Here is a 20,141-nt window from a genome sequence, read left to right on the forward strand (position 1 = left end):
GCGGAGCTGCCGGAGGGGCCCGGCGACGAAGCTCTTCGCCCCGTGGGGGGCAGCCGGAGCCCGGCTCTCCGCACCTCCTGCCCTTGTCCCCGCTCCGCTGTGCCGGCCTCCACCGAGGGCGGGAGCTCAGGGCTGGCGGTGGCACCCCCAGGCCGTCCCGGCCTCACCACGGGGCTCCCCAGCCCTACTCCGACACGGAGAGAGCTGCCGCCGGGCGCTCCGCAGCCAGCCCGGTCCGGGCGGCCACTCCGCTCTGCCGCTGGATTAACTCGATTTTAATCGTTTTCCGTTCCCTCCACCCCCATCCACACACCCCATCTCCTTCTCCCCCGCCCCCCCTTCCCTACACACCTCTCATCCCCCCTTGTCTCGAGCCTAACGTTGTCTTGTGGTCATGAGGTCTATAATTTCATTTTTGTCTAGGCTGGTGAGAGCTCCGCTTGTTCCGTAAAGTGGATGTCAGGTGGATCTATGTTCTGCGAGGAACAAAGAGGCAGCGAAGGCAGCGCGGGGGAAGTTTGAGCGGCGAGGATGCAGGCTGTGTACTGGTGCGCGGTCCTCCTGCTGCAGCCCACCCTCTACTTGGTGAGTGCACGGGGCGGCAGCGGGGAGCGCCGGAGAACCGACAAACTCACGGCAGCTGCCGGCAGACCGTGGCCGGGCCGGGCCGGAGGGGCGCGGGGCTCTGCCGGCGGCTCCCGGCGGGGCGGAGGGCACGGGCGGAACTTCTCATCCCCGGGGAAGGGCCGCGCCGCCGGGGGGCAGCGGGCGCGGGGTCCCGGTGCCACCTCCGGGCCGGGGCGCCCAGTGCCTGCGAGGCTGCCGCGGGGCTCCCGTTCGGGCTCGGGACTGGAGCAACTTCGCGCCCCGCTGCCGTGCGGCCGCCCCTCCCCGCCGCTGCTCGGCAGCCCAGGCGCCGGCACAGCGAGTGCCCACGCGTGAAGCGCCGCTGAGTTCCGTGGCGAACCTCCTTTAGGATCCCCGGGGGAACGCGGGTACACAGAGGCGTTATCTCCGTTAGCGCACACTTCGCTCCCTCCGCAATCGCAAGGAACAAAACCGGGCAGGCTGCTCCCTGCAGCCCGCGCCGCTGCCTGCGGCGCTTTCAGCAGGTGAACGCCGGGCGGTAGCTCATACCCGGGGCGGAGGGGAAGGAAGAGCCCCTCGGCCAGCAGCAGCCTCCACAGCCCCCCAACTCCGGTGCGCGGGAGGCTCCGGCTGCGGCTCCGGCGGCGGCGGCGGCTGCGGAGCGGCGGGGGCGGGGGCGACGGCGCTCCCCGTTCCGCGTCTGTCTGCGTTGGCGCACCCGCGCCGCATGGGGGCGCTGCGGTGCAGCGCGGCGCGGCGCAGCCGGCACGGGGCAGCCAATCGCGGGCGGGCGCGAGGCTTGGCGGGCCCGCGCGCGCTCTTCTCCCGCGGCCGCGCAGCTCCGGGGACCGCGCCCGTCCCGCGCCCTCCCGCCGCCCTCCGCCTCCGGGCGTCGCCTCCCTGCACTTGTGTGGAGGAGGCGTGGGGAAAACCGGGAAAAAAGTGCGCGGCAAACCATCCATCAAAGAACCGGAGCGAGATCGATACGTCGTGTTAAATTTTAAATGTGTTTGCTGGCAGTTAAACTGCTCTCGACTCATTACAACAACAGCGCTGGATTTATTCTAATGCGCCGCAGTCTGAACAACAAGCGCATTAATTCTCCTTTAATTGTAAACTGGGAGCATTTGAAAACCATTCAGTGTGCAAATTATGCTGATTCAATTACCGTTTAGTTACAGACTTCATTACCTGAATGCTTTTTTTTTTTTTTCCGGGCTTGGCATCACTGAGCAAAGGAGACGATTTTTTTATTTTTTTAGTTTCCCTTGGAACAATGAGAATATGGACCAAAAAAAAAAAAAAAAAAAAAAGGGGAATAAAAGGCAAACCGGGGAAGGGGGTGTGCTCCTCTGCCGGAAAGCCCGGAGGGGTGCGGAGGGTTTCCCCGTCCCACCGGCTCCTCTCCTTCTCTCAGTCGGTCCCCGCGCGGCGATGCCGGCCCCTCTCCCCCCTCCCTGCGCTCAGGATTCAGTCGGAAAGTTTGCGTTAGGCCCTCGCGCCGCAACAAAGTGATCGCGTGGAAGCACCGAGTTCTGCCCGCAGCGTGAAGGCAGCGCCACGCAGCAGCGCTCGGCGCTCTCCCTCGGCGTCCGTCCGCGCGGACTTAATTTGGAATTAGATTGCCGGTGTCCAACTTGTTAGGAAGGGTAAACGAAATGACGACGCAAACAGCTTCCCACAGAGTTTGGGGCAGGACACCCGTCCCCCCTTCCGGAACCCGGCGGCATTCAGCGAACGCCCCGAGAACACCTCGTTACAGCATTGCCGCTGTGTGACCCCCCGCTCCCCCCCACAGGGCGAACCGCTCTGCTCTTCTTCCACCGTTCAACCTTTTCCTAATGAAATCTTAGGGGAAAAAAAAAAGAAAGAGCGAGAAGTGCCTTTCTGCTTTCCCTTTAATAGAGCCGTATGCCATTCCGCCTTATTGCCTGGAATTTATAGAGGTCACGCCTGACCGCAAAGAGTGGGAATTTTGCTGGGGTGGAGACGTTTCGCTGTATTATGTTTATTGATAAGAACATTAGGTAGCCCGTGTGAGACAGGCGTTTTCTCCTTGTTCCGAGCTGTGCGGTGTATTGCAAATATTACATTTGATTTGCACAGGGAGCTCGCTGCCTTTGGCCTAAACGAGTGGCTCTGTATTTATGCGGTAGACTTAGGAGTTCATCTCAAGGGGCCGCAGTTATTTTGTCCCCTCAGATTTAGAGAGCTGCACAAAGTGTTCAAAATGCCACACTCGGATGGATTTACCCCGAGACACTTCGCTGTCCTTTCCAAAGCATCTCGGTGGTACTCTAATGAATAATGTTTTCTCAGTTATCAGTGCTGCGCCGAGCTCAAAAATGTCATTGAGGAAGCATGTAAATATTTAGAGAGCAAAACCCACTTGGAGACTGGAGACTTTTTTCCTTCTTTTTGGGTTTCGTTTCTGTCTATGCGTAAGGACACCATAGTCCTACACTGTTCCGTTCACTGAAACCTTCTCGTTTAATTCCTACTTAGTTGCCGGTGAATTTCCAGCCTGACACCACAGCAAAACAAAACGCCAGGCTGTCCTTTCCCCCCTTTATTTCCTTCTTTCTTACTTTCTTCTTCCCGGGGTAGAAGCAACATGCTGCAAAAGCGACTACAAAACGCACAGCGAAGCTGCTGGCAAAGCCGGCAAAGCTCCCAACCACTTGTTTCTCGGTGGGCCAGCTCCGAAAAGGGCCAAGCGGCCGAGACAGACGGTTCCCACAGGCTGCACGGAGCCCCTCGGTGCGAGCGGGGCCCGCCGGGTTCCCGGCAGCGGCAGCGCTCGCCCCGTCCGCCGCCCGCAGCGCGACATTCCGCACCGCCCGCTGCCTGCGGGCTCCGCCGCGCTCCCGGCTCTGCCGCCCCGCGCCGGGAGCAACCTCCGACCCCGTGCGAGGAAGGAGCAGCAGCTCGCACCTCTTCTGCTGGGATCACCCTGCTCGCTGCTAGCTCCCTGCCCGGAGCGGCGGGTTTGACAATTAGGCTCTACGCAAGCGTTGTCTGGCAGAGAGATTTTCCTCCGCGCAGCGCTTAAGCGGAACAAGGGCAAATCACGGGATGATTCTCCTCCTCCTCCCTACACACACGCCCGACGTGGGCTGCGAGGAGGTTGCTCCGCGGGGGAGCTTCTCCTGGACACCGTGTTTGACAGGGCGAAGGAGTCGGCAGAGGGGTCTGCAAAAAGCCTGCGAACCTCCCCCCGTGTCGGTGGGATTTTGAGGTCCGTTCCACACCGTTTGGAGGCCTTCCGACAGCCGAGCGGGGCTCTCCTGTAAAAATGTCGCGAAGAAAAGCGGTTTCCAATTGTTCTCAGCGGTGGCACGCTCGGTGCGGTGTTTGCTGAGGGGGTAAACAGGGGTTGGTGGCTCTGCGGTTTGTGTACATTTAATTTCGCTCTGTGTCGCACTGTTTGCGGTCATTTCACCCCGGTTAATGAAAGCTATGGAGAACGTGGAGAGATATCACGTGCTGCGAAGATAAGTTTTTTTTTTCCCTCATTTTTAAAGATAGTTGCTGATTGTGTCCTACTTTGATGTGGGAGGAAAAAAAACAGCTCTACAGGCAGCGAAGATAAAAGAAAACAAAAAACAAAAGAGAGGGAAGGTATTGTCCTGTCATAATCACCACCCACAGTATTTTCTCAGAGGCATTCGGTGCTGAAAGCATTCGGCTATTGTTTTTTATTATTTTCCAAACAAGCGATTTCTTGCATTTTTCAGTTTGACGTCCTAGGCGGGGAGGGGGGAGAACTCTTGGCGGGGGCTGGGGGATAGAAGTGGCTTTTTGTGCTGGAGAGTTGACGTGTTCCTGAGACAACCCCGCTCCTCCTTTCTAAAGGAGTTTGGAACGCATTCGCAGTGGTGTAGGGGAAATAGTTACCTTTTCGGAACATGAGGCACGGGAGCAGAAATCGGTCTCGAATCGCTTGCACGTGGTGAAGCAAACTTCTCTGTGCTCTAGTTTTCTGTTAGGCATACAGTGGTGCTTTTTTTTTTTTTTTTGTTTTGTTTTTTGCGAGCTTCCTTCCTTCCCAACCACAAGCCCCGTCCTAGGAGCTTAAGGATGGGTTCTCCCGCGCTGAAATTTTATTTTCCTGCTGCTTAACATGTGCTATTTTCATTTCTTAAATTGCTGGAGAAGGCAGCTCCGAGTAGATTTCACATTTTAGGGAGGCACCTGAATACAATCCAGTATCCCCTCCCCTTTGAATAGCCAAAACTTCCAAGTTGATACCTAGAGGTATCCATTTTAAGCTCTTTAATACGTCTCTGCATCTCTAAACCGCCATTTTAATTAACAAAAATCCAATTTCCCAGTCGTCTTGGAAAGTGCGGTGAAGCAGGTTAAGAAACCAATTGCTCGGAATAGCCAGCACTTGGAGAAAATGAATGTGTGAGCCATCCTTCCCTCTCTAGGATTGGCTTCTGTTCTCTCGATTGGGCTTGGGTGAAGTTATGCTGTGATTTATCAGATAGTTTAACTCTCAACTCGCTCTTCTTATAAGTCAGCATTAAACCACCTCCTGGGTGCTTTGTAAATACAGCTTTAGCATTTTTTTTCTTGCAGCAGATTGACATGTTGACGATTCTGCTTTAAGGAATGTGACAATAAAGTGGAAAACCAAAGGCTGGCAAGCACTTCATCAAGGATAAAAAGGTTCTGCTGTAAGGATGTCACTCAATTTATTGTGAAAGTCGAATGAATTACGTTTAATGAAACTGCTCCCCAGATGAATATTACCAGCAATTTCCTGAGTTGGCTCTGTCAGATTGATATGAGGAAATGCCAACCCATATCAAAAAAGATCTCCAATCTCAATTACTATGCAAGCTTTCGAAGAGCTCCTTTTTATTGATATGATATATATTGGCGGGTTCTCAATGCAGTGGAAACTGCTCTCTGTTCCACAGGACAGTACTTTTCCTAGTTTATAGTTTAACCCTAAGTTTTTCTGGCTGTAAACTTCTGAAAGTGTCCTTCCTTTGGTGGGGGAAACTGCCTCTCATTCTCCTTTCTGTGACCTAGAGAGACTGAAGTTGTGAGTCTTGCAGAGAGCAGGGGTGATACTCAATTCGGGAAGTTTGTTCAGCCTGGGTGGACAAAGCCGAAGGTCAAGAGAAATAACTCGGCTGAGACAATGGCGTTGGATCTCCCCATTTTCAGTGTATTTCTAGGCGACAATCCAGAGCACGGCAATATTTATTATGACTGGCAGTCCCAATATTCCCGCCCTTTCTTCCTCATTCCTCTAGGGCTTCTTTGTGCAAATTAGAAATTCAGTAAGCCCGCTAAGAGAGAGAAAAGCTCTTATGTCGCCTCATCTACATAAGAATCGACTTTGTGAGAGGCTTTTCTCTTCTATTTTAACTACTATGACACCGGTCGCTGCTTAGTAACAGTTTCTTTTCCCCAGAATCTGCCTTGATGGTCTCGTTTGTGATTAAAGGAGGAATTCAGTCAGTTTTGTTCTACCACTTCCCAAGTTGAAGTGGAGAGAGAAAGAGATGGTTTTGAAGGACAGCCGGGAGGTTCTTGGCACTCTGCCACAGGATGAGAACATGGGCACCTTTACATGTGGAGCTGAGCCGTCTGCATGCAACACTAAACTGAAAACAGAAAGAGCTTGTCCTTATCCCGGTTCGAGTTAATTTTGGCTCCCTTCCTCTTGTTTGTTACTGGATCCGCATGCAAAACTTTCTTCGGTGCGCGATTCGTCCACGTGATTTTTTAAAAAAAGTGGTTTTCTTTTTGTTTTCTCTCTGTTGGAGACTCTGGATGTTTCAAGTTGGGAAAGGCTGTGAGAGAAGCAGACAGGGGCTTCCAGACGAATCGGGGCAAGGCTGACTTGGCAGTGCCCTGCTCTGCGGCTGCCTCGCGTCGTCCAGCCGTCCCCAGCAGCACCGGCTCCGTGCCCCGACGTTCAGAACCTTGGACAGCTCCGGGGCAGGCGGGGAGACTCACCAGCACCGCGGACAGCGCCGGGAGCCGCCCCTCGTCCCTCCGGCCGCGGAGCCCAGCCGGCGCCGCTCGCTGTGCGCAGCCGGGGAACGAGCCGGCCTCTGGAAACTCCTCCGCCAAAGACACCCCGTCCCGAGCTAGTCAGTATTTCGGGCCAGTGTTGCACAGACCATAATCGAAAGCCACTCTGGGCTTGCGGTTTGTCTGCCTGCATCACTTTTGCTGAAGGAAGAAGTGGATGGGAGGACAAGAAGGTCAATGTATTAACTGTTGCTGCAGACTGGCTTTCTTTTAATGGTGAAGCAGCCTCTTTATTTTCTGGGGATACGCTGATCAGCAGGGTAATGCTTGAGTGGGGAGAGGAATAGGGATGAGATCTTGGATTTAATTATCTAAGATCCCCAGTATGATGCCTCTGGGGTTGGGAAGGTTGTTCTGTGATGCTTGGGTTTGCCTCATGCCATCCCAGAGCTCTGCATCCTTTTCTTTTGGGAGGAGATCAGGGACATCTGAAAGCATCAGCATCAAAATGGGCAATGGGACACGACTGACACTGAAGTGTGAGAGCAAGGAATGATTAATTACTACTGACAATTCCCATCTTCTGGGCTGTAGTAGAAAAAGCAAATGTGTATACTCAAGAGTTGACATTACTTTCAGGGCAGTGGTGCTCTGGGACAACTTCAAGGGGCAGCCAGATTGGCTTACCCCACATGCTTTTGTTCAGACAGCCAGGGCTGGGGTGTATTCCAGCTCTCTACTTGCTTTCATGAGGAGGTGATAACACACAAGAGCCTCCACTCCTGTAAATCCCCACTCACTATTGACAGAGCTGTCCTCTAGAGGTCTGCTGCCTGAAAAGCACTTGTCAATGAAACACCGACAGTTGACAAGGAAGGTATAAGTGGATGACGGATGGAGAGCCCTTCAATAAAGAAATGTGATAGGAATTGACTGGGCTATGAGGATAAACAACCCACAATCTCCACCAAATCCACAGACAAAACTCAAAGCCATTTATTCTTGTTCCATATTCTCCCATGAATATCAGTAGTGATTGGGATACTTTTGCTAGATGTGATCATTTTCCAGTCTGTTTTGATTACACTATGTCCCCATGCTTGGTGCCTGGAAACTATATTGTCTGCTTCGGAGATATTGCTTTTATCTTCCAAATGCCACCCTCATTAATGTCAGTATCTCGCAGTCCACCTAGTGACAAATGTCTCAGGAATGTTCATCTGCCTTGCATGCTGCATCCATCTCTCCAGATGCCCTGTCTCATCCTCTCCAAGGGGCAGTTCAGTAATATTTTCTTTTTGTCCCCCATGTCTGCTTTAAAAGGATTCGTTTGCTAGTTGGTCTCTGTCTTGTCCACTCACATGTTAGTTTTCCTGGTGTCCTCTGGGGTATCACCTCTTCTGTTAGTTGTTTCATCACTTAGATGACAGGCTGACCAGTGCATCAATGCATGGAAAGATAACGTGCTTTTTCCACAACTGCAGTTTGTAGAAAGGGAAGAAACAAGGCTTCGTTTGCTTTCTGAGTGACTACCAAATGATAATGATAGTAGTGCCCTATTTTCCTCAAATCTCATTTTCTAATCCAGGCTCATTTACTGCAAATAAATCTAAAGAATGAAGAGCCTGGTTGTTTCTTTGTGTATACATCCCAGTTGTTTCTTTTTGTGTGAGCTTTTAATCACTCTGCTTTTTGCCAAACTTCTGAAAAACTAGTAAGTAAAACATACCTATGCTATTTCTTAGTGCATTTCCTTAGAACTAGATGATTACTGGGACAGGGTCCCTGGGATCAACAGACTTGGTAGGAATATAGATTCTGTCTCCTGTACAAGATTAAGTGTATCATTTCTATCACTGAGGATTGGTTGTCATTATTCAGATGCCTCTTCAAATTGAAAGTGTAATTGACAGCACTTCAAACATTGTTACTAATGGAATTTCTGTTATGGAGAGTTCAGACCACCTGTACCATAATATTTTTATAAGCCATTCTTGATTGAACTTTAGAAGAACTGTTCTTCTGTTAAGCTATGTTGTCAAGAAGTGTTGTCATAGACCTTCAGGTACATAAAACTACTTATATAAAATTAATGGACTGCTTTTGTTATATTTGCAATCTCATCCATAGCTTTTGAAGCCTTTCAGAAGAAGATGTGGGCTTAAAATAAAAATAATATTAAAGCCGTGCCCTCACAGTTGTTGCACTGTCAATAGCAGGATTGTAAAATATCGCTCTGTTTAAAATCAGAATGTTACTTGGTAATTTGACTCTAATTTAGAGTAATTTCTGTTGTTACTTACTGCAGCTACTCTGTATTGCATACAGAGTGTTTTCTTAAAGCTTCTTCTGGAAATGCTTTGCACATTGAGAGGGTTTTTTGGTAACACTGCTAAGTAAAACATAGCAATAATTTTGTAGCTTTATGGATGACAATTGCTAAGTGCACAGATTTTAAAGAGCAGAAAAATAAGCAGGAGTATGAATACAGAGATGTAACATTAAAATGTGCATTATAAATATCAAAACCTTGACCACTAAAACAGATGGGCTCCATTCTGCTACCTTCATCTGTAATATATATTGCCTTAACAAGACACACAATTTTATATAACTACTTTCTTCTTATCTCTATAAACAGTTCAATTGTATTCATTGGACTGCTTGTAGTAGATGGTAGAATAGTACATATTGCAAGCAGAAGTACAAGAATATGACACTTTAGTAACGTTATCTAGTTAGATCTGAATTATAAAAAATAAATAGGATTTTGAGTAGTAATTTGCACAAAGGATGTTCTTAACTCAGTAAAGCCACTTCACTGAGTGGTCACTTGATGTGAGTAAGGAACATCATCATCTGGCCTTTGATAAAACAGTGCTATGTGTGAATCAGCTGCTGTGTTTTCACCTTCTTTGCAGTTAATCAAGTGGTGGTACTCCTCTCTTGATGTGTACTCCATGAGTAGCTCTGCCGGCTCAAATAGTACCAGTCACTGTAATAATGCACTATTCCACAGAATCATAAAGGTATCAGAATGTGGCTTATGTTTGTATATTTAATGCACTTAATATTTGCTATCTAGAGCGGAATGTAAGCCTTGAAAAAGTTATGGGGTGGGTTAGCAGATTGTAATGATATGGTTCAGTCTTTCAGCGTAATGCAATCCAAATGAATATGGAAATGTGTGACTAAGTAGGTTAGAGGAGGTGCGACTGCTTCTTTTATTCTGCACAATGAATGGAATATTCTGAAACTGTGGGGTTGCATCACGCACTTTAGAGAAGATGCCAGTGGTTTGTGACTACTTTTTATAAAACACAAGTTTAACTGAAGATAGGAGAATTGCTCACATGTGCTTCAGTGTTTTACTGAACAAGAGTCATAAGAAAATGAATGGAATAAGTTTTTTTTTCTTTTATTTCTGCTTTTAGGATATATTTTTTTCTTCTTGTGTGCCGGAAAGATCATGCATCTATGTTTTTATGAATCCTACAGAGCAATAATTTACGTATGGTCTACATTTAATCTATCAGAATTATAAGTGAACATTATACTACCTATCACCCCTTATCCTAAAAATATTTCCTTTATTATTTTTCACAATAATTATTGGATAATAAGTAATTTGATAATAAAAATATACATTACTATTGAATAATATTTTTTTTCTGCTTAATTCTGAATTTTAGAAATCATGAGCTATGACTTATTTATACTACTAGTTCAACTTCTGTATAAATTGTCTGGAAAACATCTTTATCTTTGAAATGAACTCCAAAGTAGGTTTTTCAAATAGATCATTCATTTGTCTTTTTCAGTAAATGTGTTTTTGGAGTGTTCAAGCACCACTTACTGTTTTCTAAAATTACAAAGATATGCAAATGGTGGCATATCTGAGGAAGCCATGTGTGGCCTATATGCAGTATTATATCTGTGCTCTAGATTTGAAGTCTAACTGCTATTGATATATGTTTTTTGCAGAATAGTGCAGATATTATTTCCCTTCCAGAAAAAAATGCACTTGAATTGACTATGTATTCCACAAAAATACTGCGTGTTGACTGCTCACACCATTCAGACTCGAGAGAATTTTGCCATCGAGTACTCTGGTCATAAAATGGTGTCCTTATCTTGATTTCCATTTTTATTAGGTGGTTAGGAGTGATATTTTGTTACATTATAGTTTGAGTTTCTTTGTTTGCAGTGGCTATTTATAACTAGCACAGAAGAAAAAAATAAGCATTTTAAGAAATATGAATGGGCATTTATTTATGTCTATAATGATGTAAGTTTTTCACAGGTGGTATTCATTGTCTTTGGTCTGAGCAAGTTCATTTCCTGTGAAGTCAGAAGAACCAATAATGGCTTCTATACTCTTTCATTTCTAATGTTGTTTCTGTTATTGTGGTATGCTTTAGTAAATTTACCAAGAAGACTGGGATCCTGTTTTGGTCTGCCATGAAAATCTTCCTTTACATCCAAGTCCTTTTGTGCTCCGGCAGAATAGCTCATTGGCTATTTCTTCACCTAGAATAATGACTAAGTGGTTTATCCCTAAACCTTTAGGTCTTGTTTTAGCCAAGTAGAACAGTGTTAATGATGTCTGTCTGGCAAAAAAAGAAAAAAAAAAGAAAAAAAAATCTATGTTGCTAACTGTTATGGGTGGATGATTTGCTTTAGCTCAACAGGTGGAGCTGTGACTTCACTAGCTTGGTGATTCAGGCTAAAATTCAGCTATCTGGACATGTCCCTGACTCAAGTTTGCTCATGTATTTTACATCCCCTAAAGTTGCATACACTTCTGTTCCTCATGAAAAGTTGTTAATCTCCTGAGCTTCAAAACACTGCAGGAAATGAGAGGCATACGGGCTCATGTGTTAGTCAAGAATACTTGTACATTGGTGGGAATGCAATTCTTGTAGGGTGCCACTATGAAAATTTAGTTTTTACTTCAAATCTGCATACTAATGGAGAAATTAGATTGAGTCAAGACAATACTGACACTTACACCTACTTTAGTATGGTCCACCTTGCATGATTGATTTAAGATAAATTCCTAAATTCTAGGATTTTTGGGGGAATTTAAGCTACCACATCTATACTCTGCCTTTTTTGCATCTCAGTCTGTAAAAGTATGTAGAATAATTCTTTCTTCTGCCTGTTTAGAAAAGGCTATTTACAGTAGATTCATGCTAAAAACTTTTAAAATAGCAAATTCATTGCTTATACATCCTATAATTCTCATTTCATAGAGACATACTTGCACATCCTACAGGCCATGCTCCATGCTGTCCTTTTTTCCTTACTTTACCTGCAGCTGATTATGTGGCTGGAGAAAAGCATGAAGGATCCCTCTGTGATGGAAAACATTTCACAGAAAAACAGCTTGACATTTGTTGGGATAATAGCATGAGGATCCAGCTATAGAAGTTCACACTCCTCAGAACCTTTCAATTCTCATGTATCGTCATCCCTTTTATTCTCATACATTTTTTCAACGTACTTCTACGTAAATATTTTTTTCCCAATGAATGGTTAGATAAGGATCGTTAATGTAAGGACTGTGCATCCCTTAGATGGTCAGAGATCCAAACAACATAATTCAGTAACCACATCAGAAGTGTTCCTTGTACTGCACTTACAATGGCAAAGTCAAGTAGGGAACAAAGACAATAGTATGTGAAAACTCACGTCACACCATATCCTGTAAAAAACTAATCATTGCGATTAGATGAAACAAACAGCTCCCAAGCAAACTTCAGCATAAAATATGCTGAAAACACTCATGGAATACTCATGAATAAAAAAAACCAAACAGAAATCAAAACAGGAGAGGTTATTTCAGGAACAGAAATGTAGGGTCAATTAATCAAATAAATTGTTCGCTATTAATAATGTGACCAGCTACAGTCAGATTCCAATAAATATGCCCAGCAGGAATGGAAATTTGTTCCCAGTGAAATTACATTGATAAATTTATCCTAGCTTCCAACGTCTTCTGAGTATGTATTTCGGAAACAAAAGCTGTCATAAAGATGGCCTAACGGAAAACAACCTCAACTATCTTTTTAATTGAGATAGCTCTCTTTGACAACAGAAGTAATTTTGGGGTTATTTAAGGATGTTAAAAGCATCGCTACATAGACAGAAATCCTAGCAGGAATGCCAGCATAAAAGTGACCTCCAGTGGTTATAAAAATAAACTTGAGGTTGTGTTTTTGTTTGTTTGTTTGTTTGTTTGGTTTGGTTTCATGACAAATAAATATAATGTGGAAGCTACCTTTAAAAACAAAAATCATATGGTTCGATCTGTTTAGTAAGTTCTTTTACTTTGGTCACCTCTATTTTTACTTGTTGGGAATGGTAGAAAATATGTGTTATTAGCTCTCAAAAAGATGAACAGAATGTTCATCTTTAATGAAATGCTGTTGGTTCTAAAATATGAATGAGTCACTGAAGTTGCATAGAAATCAGTACAGTAATTGAATGGCAATCTTAGCTCAATTTCCTTCTGAGAAATCAAAGAAATCAAGAGAAACTAAATAAAGAATCATTACATCCGAATTGCTGAGCTTGCACAAGCTTGGCTCTTTAAATGCTTATTTCAGCCAGGCTATTTAAGAATCATTTACACAACATTTAGTGGCTGAGACAAGGTTACACACAAACCTAAGATTTTCACTTTGGTCACAGGTTTGGCTCAAGGCTGAAAACTTCACTTAGGTTTTTCTTTTGCTCAGACAGTATTACTGCCACCGAGCACAGCAATGAAATCCCACCAATGTTCAGTGTAACTGTCTAGGAAAATGACTGCGCAGAAAGCTTCTTATACAAGCATTATTCTTTATTTCTAATAATTGTTTTCTTCTGTTATAGCTTTTAGCTTTAATTAGTTAACTACTTCATGATCTTTATAATTCACATCAACCATGCACTAAAGCTCTGGTTTTCCTTAGTATGGTGATTTCTGTTCATGACACTCTGAATATCATCTTTGGACATTTTTCCATGTGGATGTCCTCAATATGCAGTATCCTTTCTGTGGCTGATATGCCAGGCCATAGCTTTCTTGTTTGATCATTCTGAGCTCAACTGCCACCTTCAGTCACACATTCAAATATCCCATTAGTCAGCTGCAAGACATTAACAACATGCAGCTAAACTCTGCTCCCAGCTTAATGACTGCATCTCACATTCAAATATTACTTATGGTAGAATAAATATCAGCTGGAATAGACTTCTGGGTTATTTTTGAGCTTAAATGCCATCACTACAGCAGCCTAAAATGCTGTAACTTCTCTAGTAATCTTAATTCTTACAGGAATGTGAAAACAAAAAGTGTACTGGCTGTCAAGAAGTGGCTTCAGTTGGATCTTACAGCTTACCTGAGATTTTTAAAAGGGATAGGAGGATCACAGGATGCTTTTCTTTGCTCTCACTCCTATTTTTGTCATCAGCCCATTGGATGAGTTTCATTGTGGGTTCAGGATATTCAGTTTCATTCTCTGATTTAGGAAGCGTGAACTCAACATTCACACTTGCTACACTGAGGCAATTGCTTTAACCACTGTTTAATAGAATAAGATGGGGGATTTTTTTGATTTCACTAGTTCATTATGTTATACTTGGCTTAATGCACTCTGGAAACAGGATCTGCTCATAGATAAGTTCTGAAGCATTTATATTAAGTCTTTTTCTTGCCTTTTGTCCTTATGCATAGATTTTCATTTGTTGTGGAACCACTTCAGATCTTGAGAGCTCTGTGTTAGAAAAAAGCTTTGTTTTGATGCGAAAGAGATGCTTGAACCAGAAAGTTGAAATTACATTGCCTACGCCGTCTGTTGGGTGTACTAGCAATAGCAGGATAAAGTGCCTAACTCTACGAGTGATGCATGCCTAGGAAATGACAGCAAGTGTTTAAGTTAATTTCTCATCTTCCTGCAGTAGCTTAGTTTGGAGTGCATAGTAGCTTCTGTAAATCATGCTTTTAGAAAACTTCTTCCAGTGGAGTTATATGGATACCTAATTCTGGGTTAGGAATTTAAACATGTCCCTGAGACAGAGAGAGTAGGTGCCTAGCTGTATTGGTTATAGGCACCTTCTGAATTTAACCTGGAAAATCTGCTAAAATTCTAATATGCTAATATTAAGCTTAAGGAGTTTTTACTTCCTTGTTTTTAATTTGCTTGTCTGAATGCTTTTACCTTCATAAAGCAAAAATTGGCCTTAAATGCAGTTTAAATTTTAACAAACCTCTCTCATTGTACAGCTAATGACTTACTTCTAGAAAACTGTCCATGTGCCTGTGTCTATCACTCCCCGTAATTTTATCTCTTCAAAATACTGTGCTGTCTATACATCTAGTCTCCCTGGCATCTTCAGTGCCTCTGTGGCAGGAACTATCAGTAAGAAAACTGGAGAATTAGGCTTCAGCATCTCATTTTATTGGCTTATGACATCAAGAACAAGAATTGCAGGTATATAGTAGCTCAATGCATCTAGTTCTATAGACTTGAGCAAACACATTGTTTTGTGGAGCTGGAACATTTAAACGCTATTCTACACAAATAGATTACAAATAGAGAGCTGGAACATGTAAAGAATATTAGTGATTTTAGCTCTGAAATCTGAAGTGTTTCTGAAAAATAGTAGTTAAGACTTGAGATTAAAAAAAATAATGAGGAAAAAACCCCCGTGAAAATAGCAAACTAGACTGACTTTGAATGAACGTTTCAGAAACTGTAAAAAACTATATGTCTGGCAGAAAGGACATGCCCTACCACTTTTCAAAGGTTTTCCATTCTCCAAAAAGGTAACATTACAATTTCTAAAAGAAGAACTTCTTTATCAAAGCAAGGTATATTTTCCTGTAATCTTGCTCTCTAAACCATTTTGTGTGGAACTTTCCACAAAGGCTAAACAAATACTGAGGCAGATACCTTGCAGTGAAAATTTTACTTCAAGTTGTTAAAGTTCAGCAAACTTATATAAGCAACTGAAGAAAGGTCTTATTATGGGAAGTTTCAGGTAACGTTAATCATAGGCATTGCTACCAGAACCACCTATAATTTATAGACATATGTGCTCTCCTAGGAGCTCTGTGTGGCAGTAAATGCTCTCCAAAATGGTATTATTCTATAAACTTATTTATTTAACGTTATACTCTGGAAAAGCTTGAACTGTTAAATAGAATGGTTAGAAGAATCCAGTTGTTTATATTGTCCTTATAACAGAGCTGACTATATAGTGGTTTCAGACCAGACTTGCAGGAAATATTTTGTCATGAGGTGCTTAGAGAGAGCAAAGATAATGCTGTGTACTAACAGATGGATTTTTTTTTTTAATTAAAAATGGCAGCTAGCCACACCTGGTATATACTAAACAGAAAAAAAGCTGCTATTTAAATACTTAAATGTGCAGATTGTACTAAATCATATATAGATTTTTTTATTTCCTAAGCTGTAGAAATATAGACATTATAGTGCTTTTTGTCCAGAAAAGTATGATTAATTTCTTTTAAAGTAGGGCTTTTTTCACCCCACCACCAATGGATAGTCCTTTTAATCTGTACAGCTGAAAGAAGTGGCTTGTTATAGCAGCTCCAGACATAATTAGTAATCAGTTCACAGAGGCAGCTAATGGGTAAAAGGAGCAGTCTCTTGTTTCTTACTTCCCCATCTTAAGATACGAAGGGTTTTCAAGTGGTAAATGGAAATAGATAACCAGTGCTACCAGTTCTGGGCAAAACATACTGGTAGTAGAACTGAGAAAGCTGTGCTTCATTTCAGGCTACATGTGACCTTGGGAGAGCTTAGTTATTCCTTGGGACACACAAAAAAAGTTTCATTTTGTAGCAGTACCATCTTTCACCTTTATGTGGATTTAAAAATGTAAATATAATTGCTTTCTGTCAGTGGTGTATATGAAGGTCACAGTCATATTCACCACGAGAATTCAAGCTACTGTTTGACCCATCACTCTTTTGGTAGATAACAGTGTTCTATTCACTTCCCGTAGTCTAGTTTTGTAAGCATTTTAAAGCCCAATATTTTATGCTTAGTTGCTAAAAAGTAAGAAATAAACCTTCAAGCACTTCATTGCAGATTTATTTACAGAATAACTGTGTATCAAACACAGGTGTTTTTTAAAATGCCAGGATGTATTGTGTTACAGTCTTACAAAAATGATGAGACTGAGTACTAGAAAAGATAGGAATAATGAATAGCAAAAGAGTTCAAGAGTTCTCTCTCACCTTTATTTTTAACTCTTATGTGCTTATCTCATGTGATTCTTGCACAGATCAGCCTTGTAGCAGTTTTGGGATAAGTAAGAAAACAAGTGTAAGTCACTGTGCTACTTTAGACATGGAGATGGATAAAAGCAGTTTAAATTTGAATGGTACAGTAAAAGTGGGATTTTTCTTTTCTCCCATGCATAAGGTCAGGGAATAAGTGTGAGGTTTGCCACAAATCAGACTACCCATGTGCCTGCAGCTTTCTCTCTGGGTATCTGGAACACTTGATGGCCAGGGCTTCATCTGGTATTAAGTCCGGATTTTTCCCTTGATCTGACCATATGTGACTATCAGTACCTTCTGCTGTGGTTTCCTGTCTTGGCTAGCAGACCAATTGTTCGGAAAGAGTGAAAGTTGTTATGCTTTAAGGCAGAAACAAACCCTTAAAAGTGAAATGGTAGCGTGAACTTTCCTACACACAACTGATTCTACAATTTCTCAGTATACAAATATTTAGTTCACTGGAAGGTGAGCTATATTTTATTCTGTTCTTACATTTTTCTCTTCTGTGCTATTTATAGCTTCCTTCGGTGCATCTGATATTGGCCATAGGTAGAATTAGGACACCAGAGTGTACGAACTGGTTTGGCTGTTACTTGATCTGTGATAAGAAGAATGCACGGAAGACGCATTACTATGAGACTATCTCCACTTGGTTGAGAGTAATTAGTGAAGTTTAACCACTGTTAGAATCTACAAATGCTTTACCACAACAGAATTATAATTGAAACCACTTCCAGAAATGCCTCTGGATTTCTATATGTCTATAACGTCTGACTTCTGGTATTAAGTGAAGATATTGGGAACTAAATTTTTACAAAAACTTTCTGAAGTCTTCCGTGGGAAGATGTAATATACAAATAGTAGGAGTTGTTACTATGTCTCGTGTGGGGAGCTCAGCATCTCATAAACTAGAAGAGATTTGCCTACTTGTGCAGCCTGCTGTAGGGAGCCTGCTTTACAGGTTGGTTGGACTCAATGGTCCCTAGAGGTCCCTTCCAACCCCTACAATTCTGTGATTTCTGTGATTTCTGTAAAGGGTTACTGAAGTGGCATAGTCACTTCTCATGTTTGGAGCACAACTGCATAGCCATGCACAGATGACTATATGCTTGGTTAGCCTCTTTTTTTTGAGGTAGCAGGATGAAGCATCCCTAATTCTGAACATATGTAGTTGGGTTAGGTATGGCAGTATGTGAGCTAAGAAGGCTTGCCTCTCAAATGATCTATTAGCATGGCTGTGTACAAATATAAATAGTTTTATCTTGGAGTTTGCTCGCATGGAGTCAAAGACAAATGTAGCATTTGACCACACAGTGGTTACACTTGCACAGTTCTTGGAGAGTTTTGTCCTCAACCTCAGCACGAACGAACAAGATGAATATTTTATTTGAGACACAGAAGCGGAAGATCCACCTTTGTGAAATTCCTCTTGTCAACTATTTTTGCTGATCTTTTGTTTCAAAAGAATTTCTGGATTCAGTAAGAGATGTGAGGGTAGCATTTATTTGTTGTCATTTTCGCAGTAAATCTCAATTTGAGAGGAAATAGGTGAAAGCAAGACCATGAGTCTAAAACAATTTTTTTTGTGTTTATTAACCAAGAGGGAATATTTTCAGAATGAATACATTTAAAATTAATCTCCTATTAAAGTCAGTGAGATCTAAGATTTTGTGTTAACTATAAGCAAGATTACTACATGGTTTGCAGAAGTAAAACTTGTTTTGATTTATTTATTTCTTGCCTCTTTGTCAGTCCTTTGAGAAAAGTACAACCAGAAGAGCCCAAGTATTATAAACTGTACTCTCAATGTATTACAGAAAGCATTAAACGTGGATAGAAAATTGTACTGATTTCCTATGCCACACGTAGTCTGATCTAAAACTCATCACTGAAATAAATGTCTATTTTTTCAAACTGCCATCAGACAAGTTTAGCAAAGTCTTTCATTTAAAGATTCTGGAGGTTTTTGAAGTATGAAAACAAAGCAAACATAGAAGCCCCAGCACCACCAAAAAGAAACCCCTAACTAAATCCAGACACATTAGGTAGTAAAAAGGGCTACCCATTTTGGGCACTTCTAAGTTTAGATATTCAAATCATCTCTTGTTTGACTGACTAACTGGGAAGGAGCTGGTAGTGAAATTGGAGGTGGAGAAAAGTTCTCTGCAAATCAGACGTTTTAACTGCAGGCATTCCACAAAGGCAGTAATGCTGGATACAGTCAGGGACTTCATACTACAGCAACAATGTCTCTGTCTGAGACAATTCATAGGATCACAGAGTTGTTTGAGTTGGAAAGGATCTTTAAAGGTCATCTAGTCCAACTCTCCTGCAATGAACATCTAACGCTAGATCAGGTTGCTCAGAGCCTGGTCCAGCCTGACCTTGAATGTCTCCAGGGATGGGGCACCCACCACCTCTCTGGGCAACCTGTGCCAGTGCCTCACTGCCCTTATTGGAAAAGACATTTTCCTTATATTCAATATAAATCTCCCCTCTTTTAGTTTGAAACCATTTCCCCTTGTCCTATCACAGCAGATCCTGCTAAAGAGTCTGTCCCCTTCCTTCCTGTAGCCTCTCTTTATACACTGAAACGCTGCTCTCTGGTCTCCCTGGAGCCTTCTCTTCTACAGGCTGAACAGCCTGTTCGGTTGTCCCATCCACCATACGAAGGTGTTAATATATAAATGAGAACACTTCACTTACTGTGAACAGTTTATGATATGATAGCTCAACACATTTAGTCTTTAACTGAAGTTGTAGGCCTCATGAAAGAATAAAACATTGAGGTAGAAACAGAAGAAAGATATATTGATTTGTCAGTAATTGATTTTTTAAAAAACATGAATCCTACTCTCATGTCATTTCAGATTGATGTTTTGGGATATTATGTGTTTCTGCAGCTAACTCATCCGTAGTAAAAAGCCCAGAGCAGAGAAATATGACTCAAAAGGATTTAAAAGAACCAAACAAATTTTAATTTCTTATGATACCTTAGAAAGCTATGCAGAGATCATCATTCTTGATAGAGACCTAGCAGAAAAATGGCAAACTGTTCCCTTTCTTGGTATTGGTGGAGCTGTGCCATAGCCCTTAGATACCAAAACAATTTTCTTTGTCTGAATAGCTGAGCTCTTGACAGGTCTTTACATGTTACTTATGTACTTTATGTATCATTTTCACGATAATAGCAGGAAAACAAAAGGCTCCTTGTGTGCATCCATTATACTATTACAAATAAATCCAGGTTGAGGTT

At 42.9% G+C, this 20,141-nt stretch overlaps 1 protein-coding gene across 1 annotated transcript in view; it reads left to right on the forward strand.

Annotated features, from left to right (window-relative positions):
• NXPH1 (neurexophilin 1) overlaps positions 1–20,141 on the forward strand; it is a 136,231-nt gene that overhangs the window by 1,373 nt on the left and 114,717 nt on the right. Inside the window, exon 2 of the mRNA XM_021389369.1 lies at positions 424–585. Coding sequence (XP_021245044.1) covers positions 532–585 — 54 coding nt within the window. The 5' untranslated portion in view covers positions 424–531. The remainder of the gene's footprint in view (positions 1–423; positions 586–20,141) is intronic.

This window comes from Numida meleagris, chromosome 2 (genome assembly GCF_002078875.1).
Source record: "Numida meleagris isolate 19003 breed g44 Domestic line chromosome 2, NumMel1.0, whole genome shotgun sequence".
In the NCBI taxonomy this organism is placed as follows: domain Eukaryota; kingdom Metazoa; phylum Chordata; class Aves; order Galliformes; family Numididae; genus Numida; species Numida meleagris.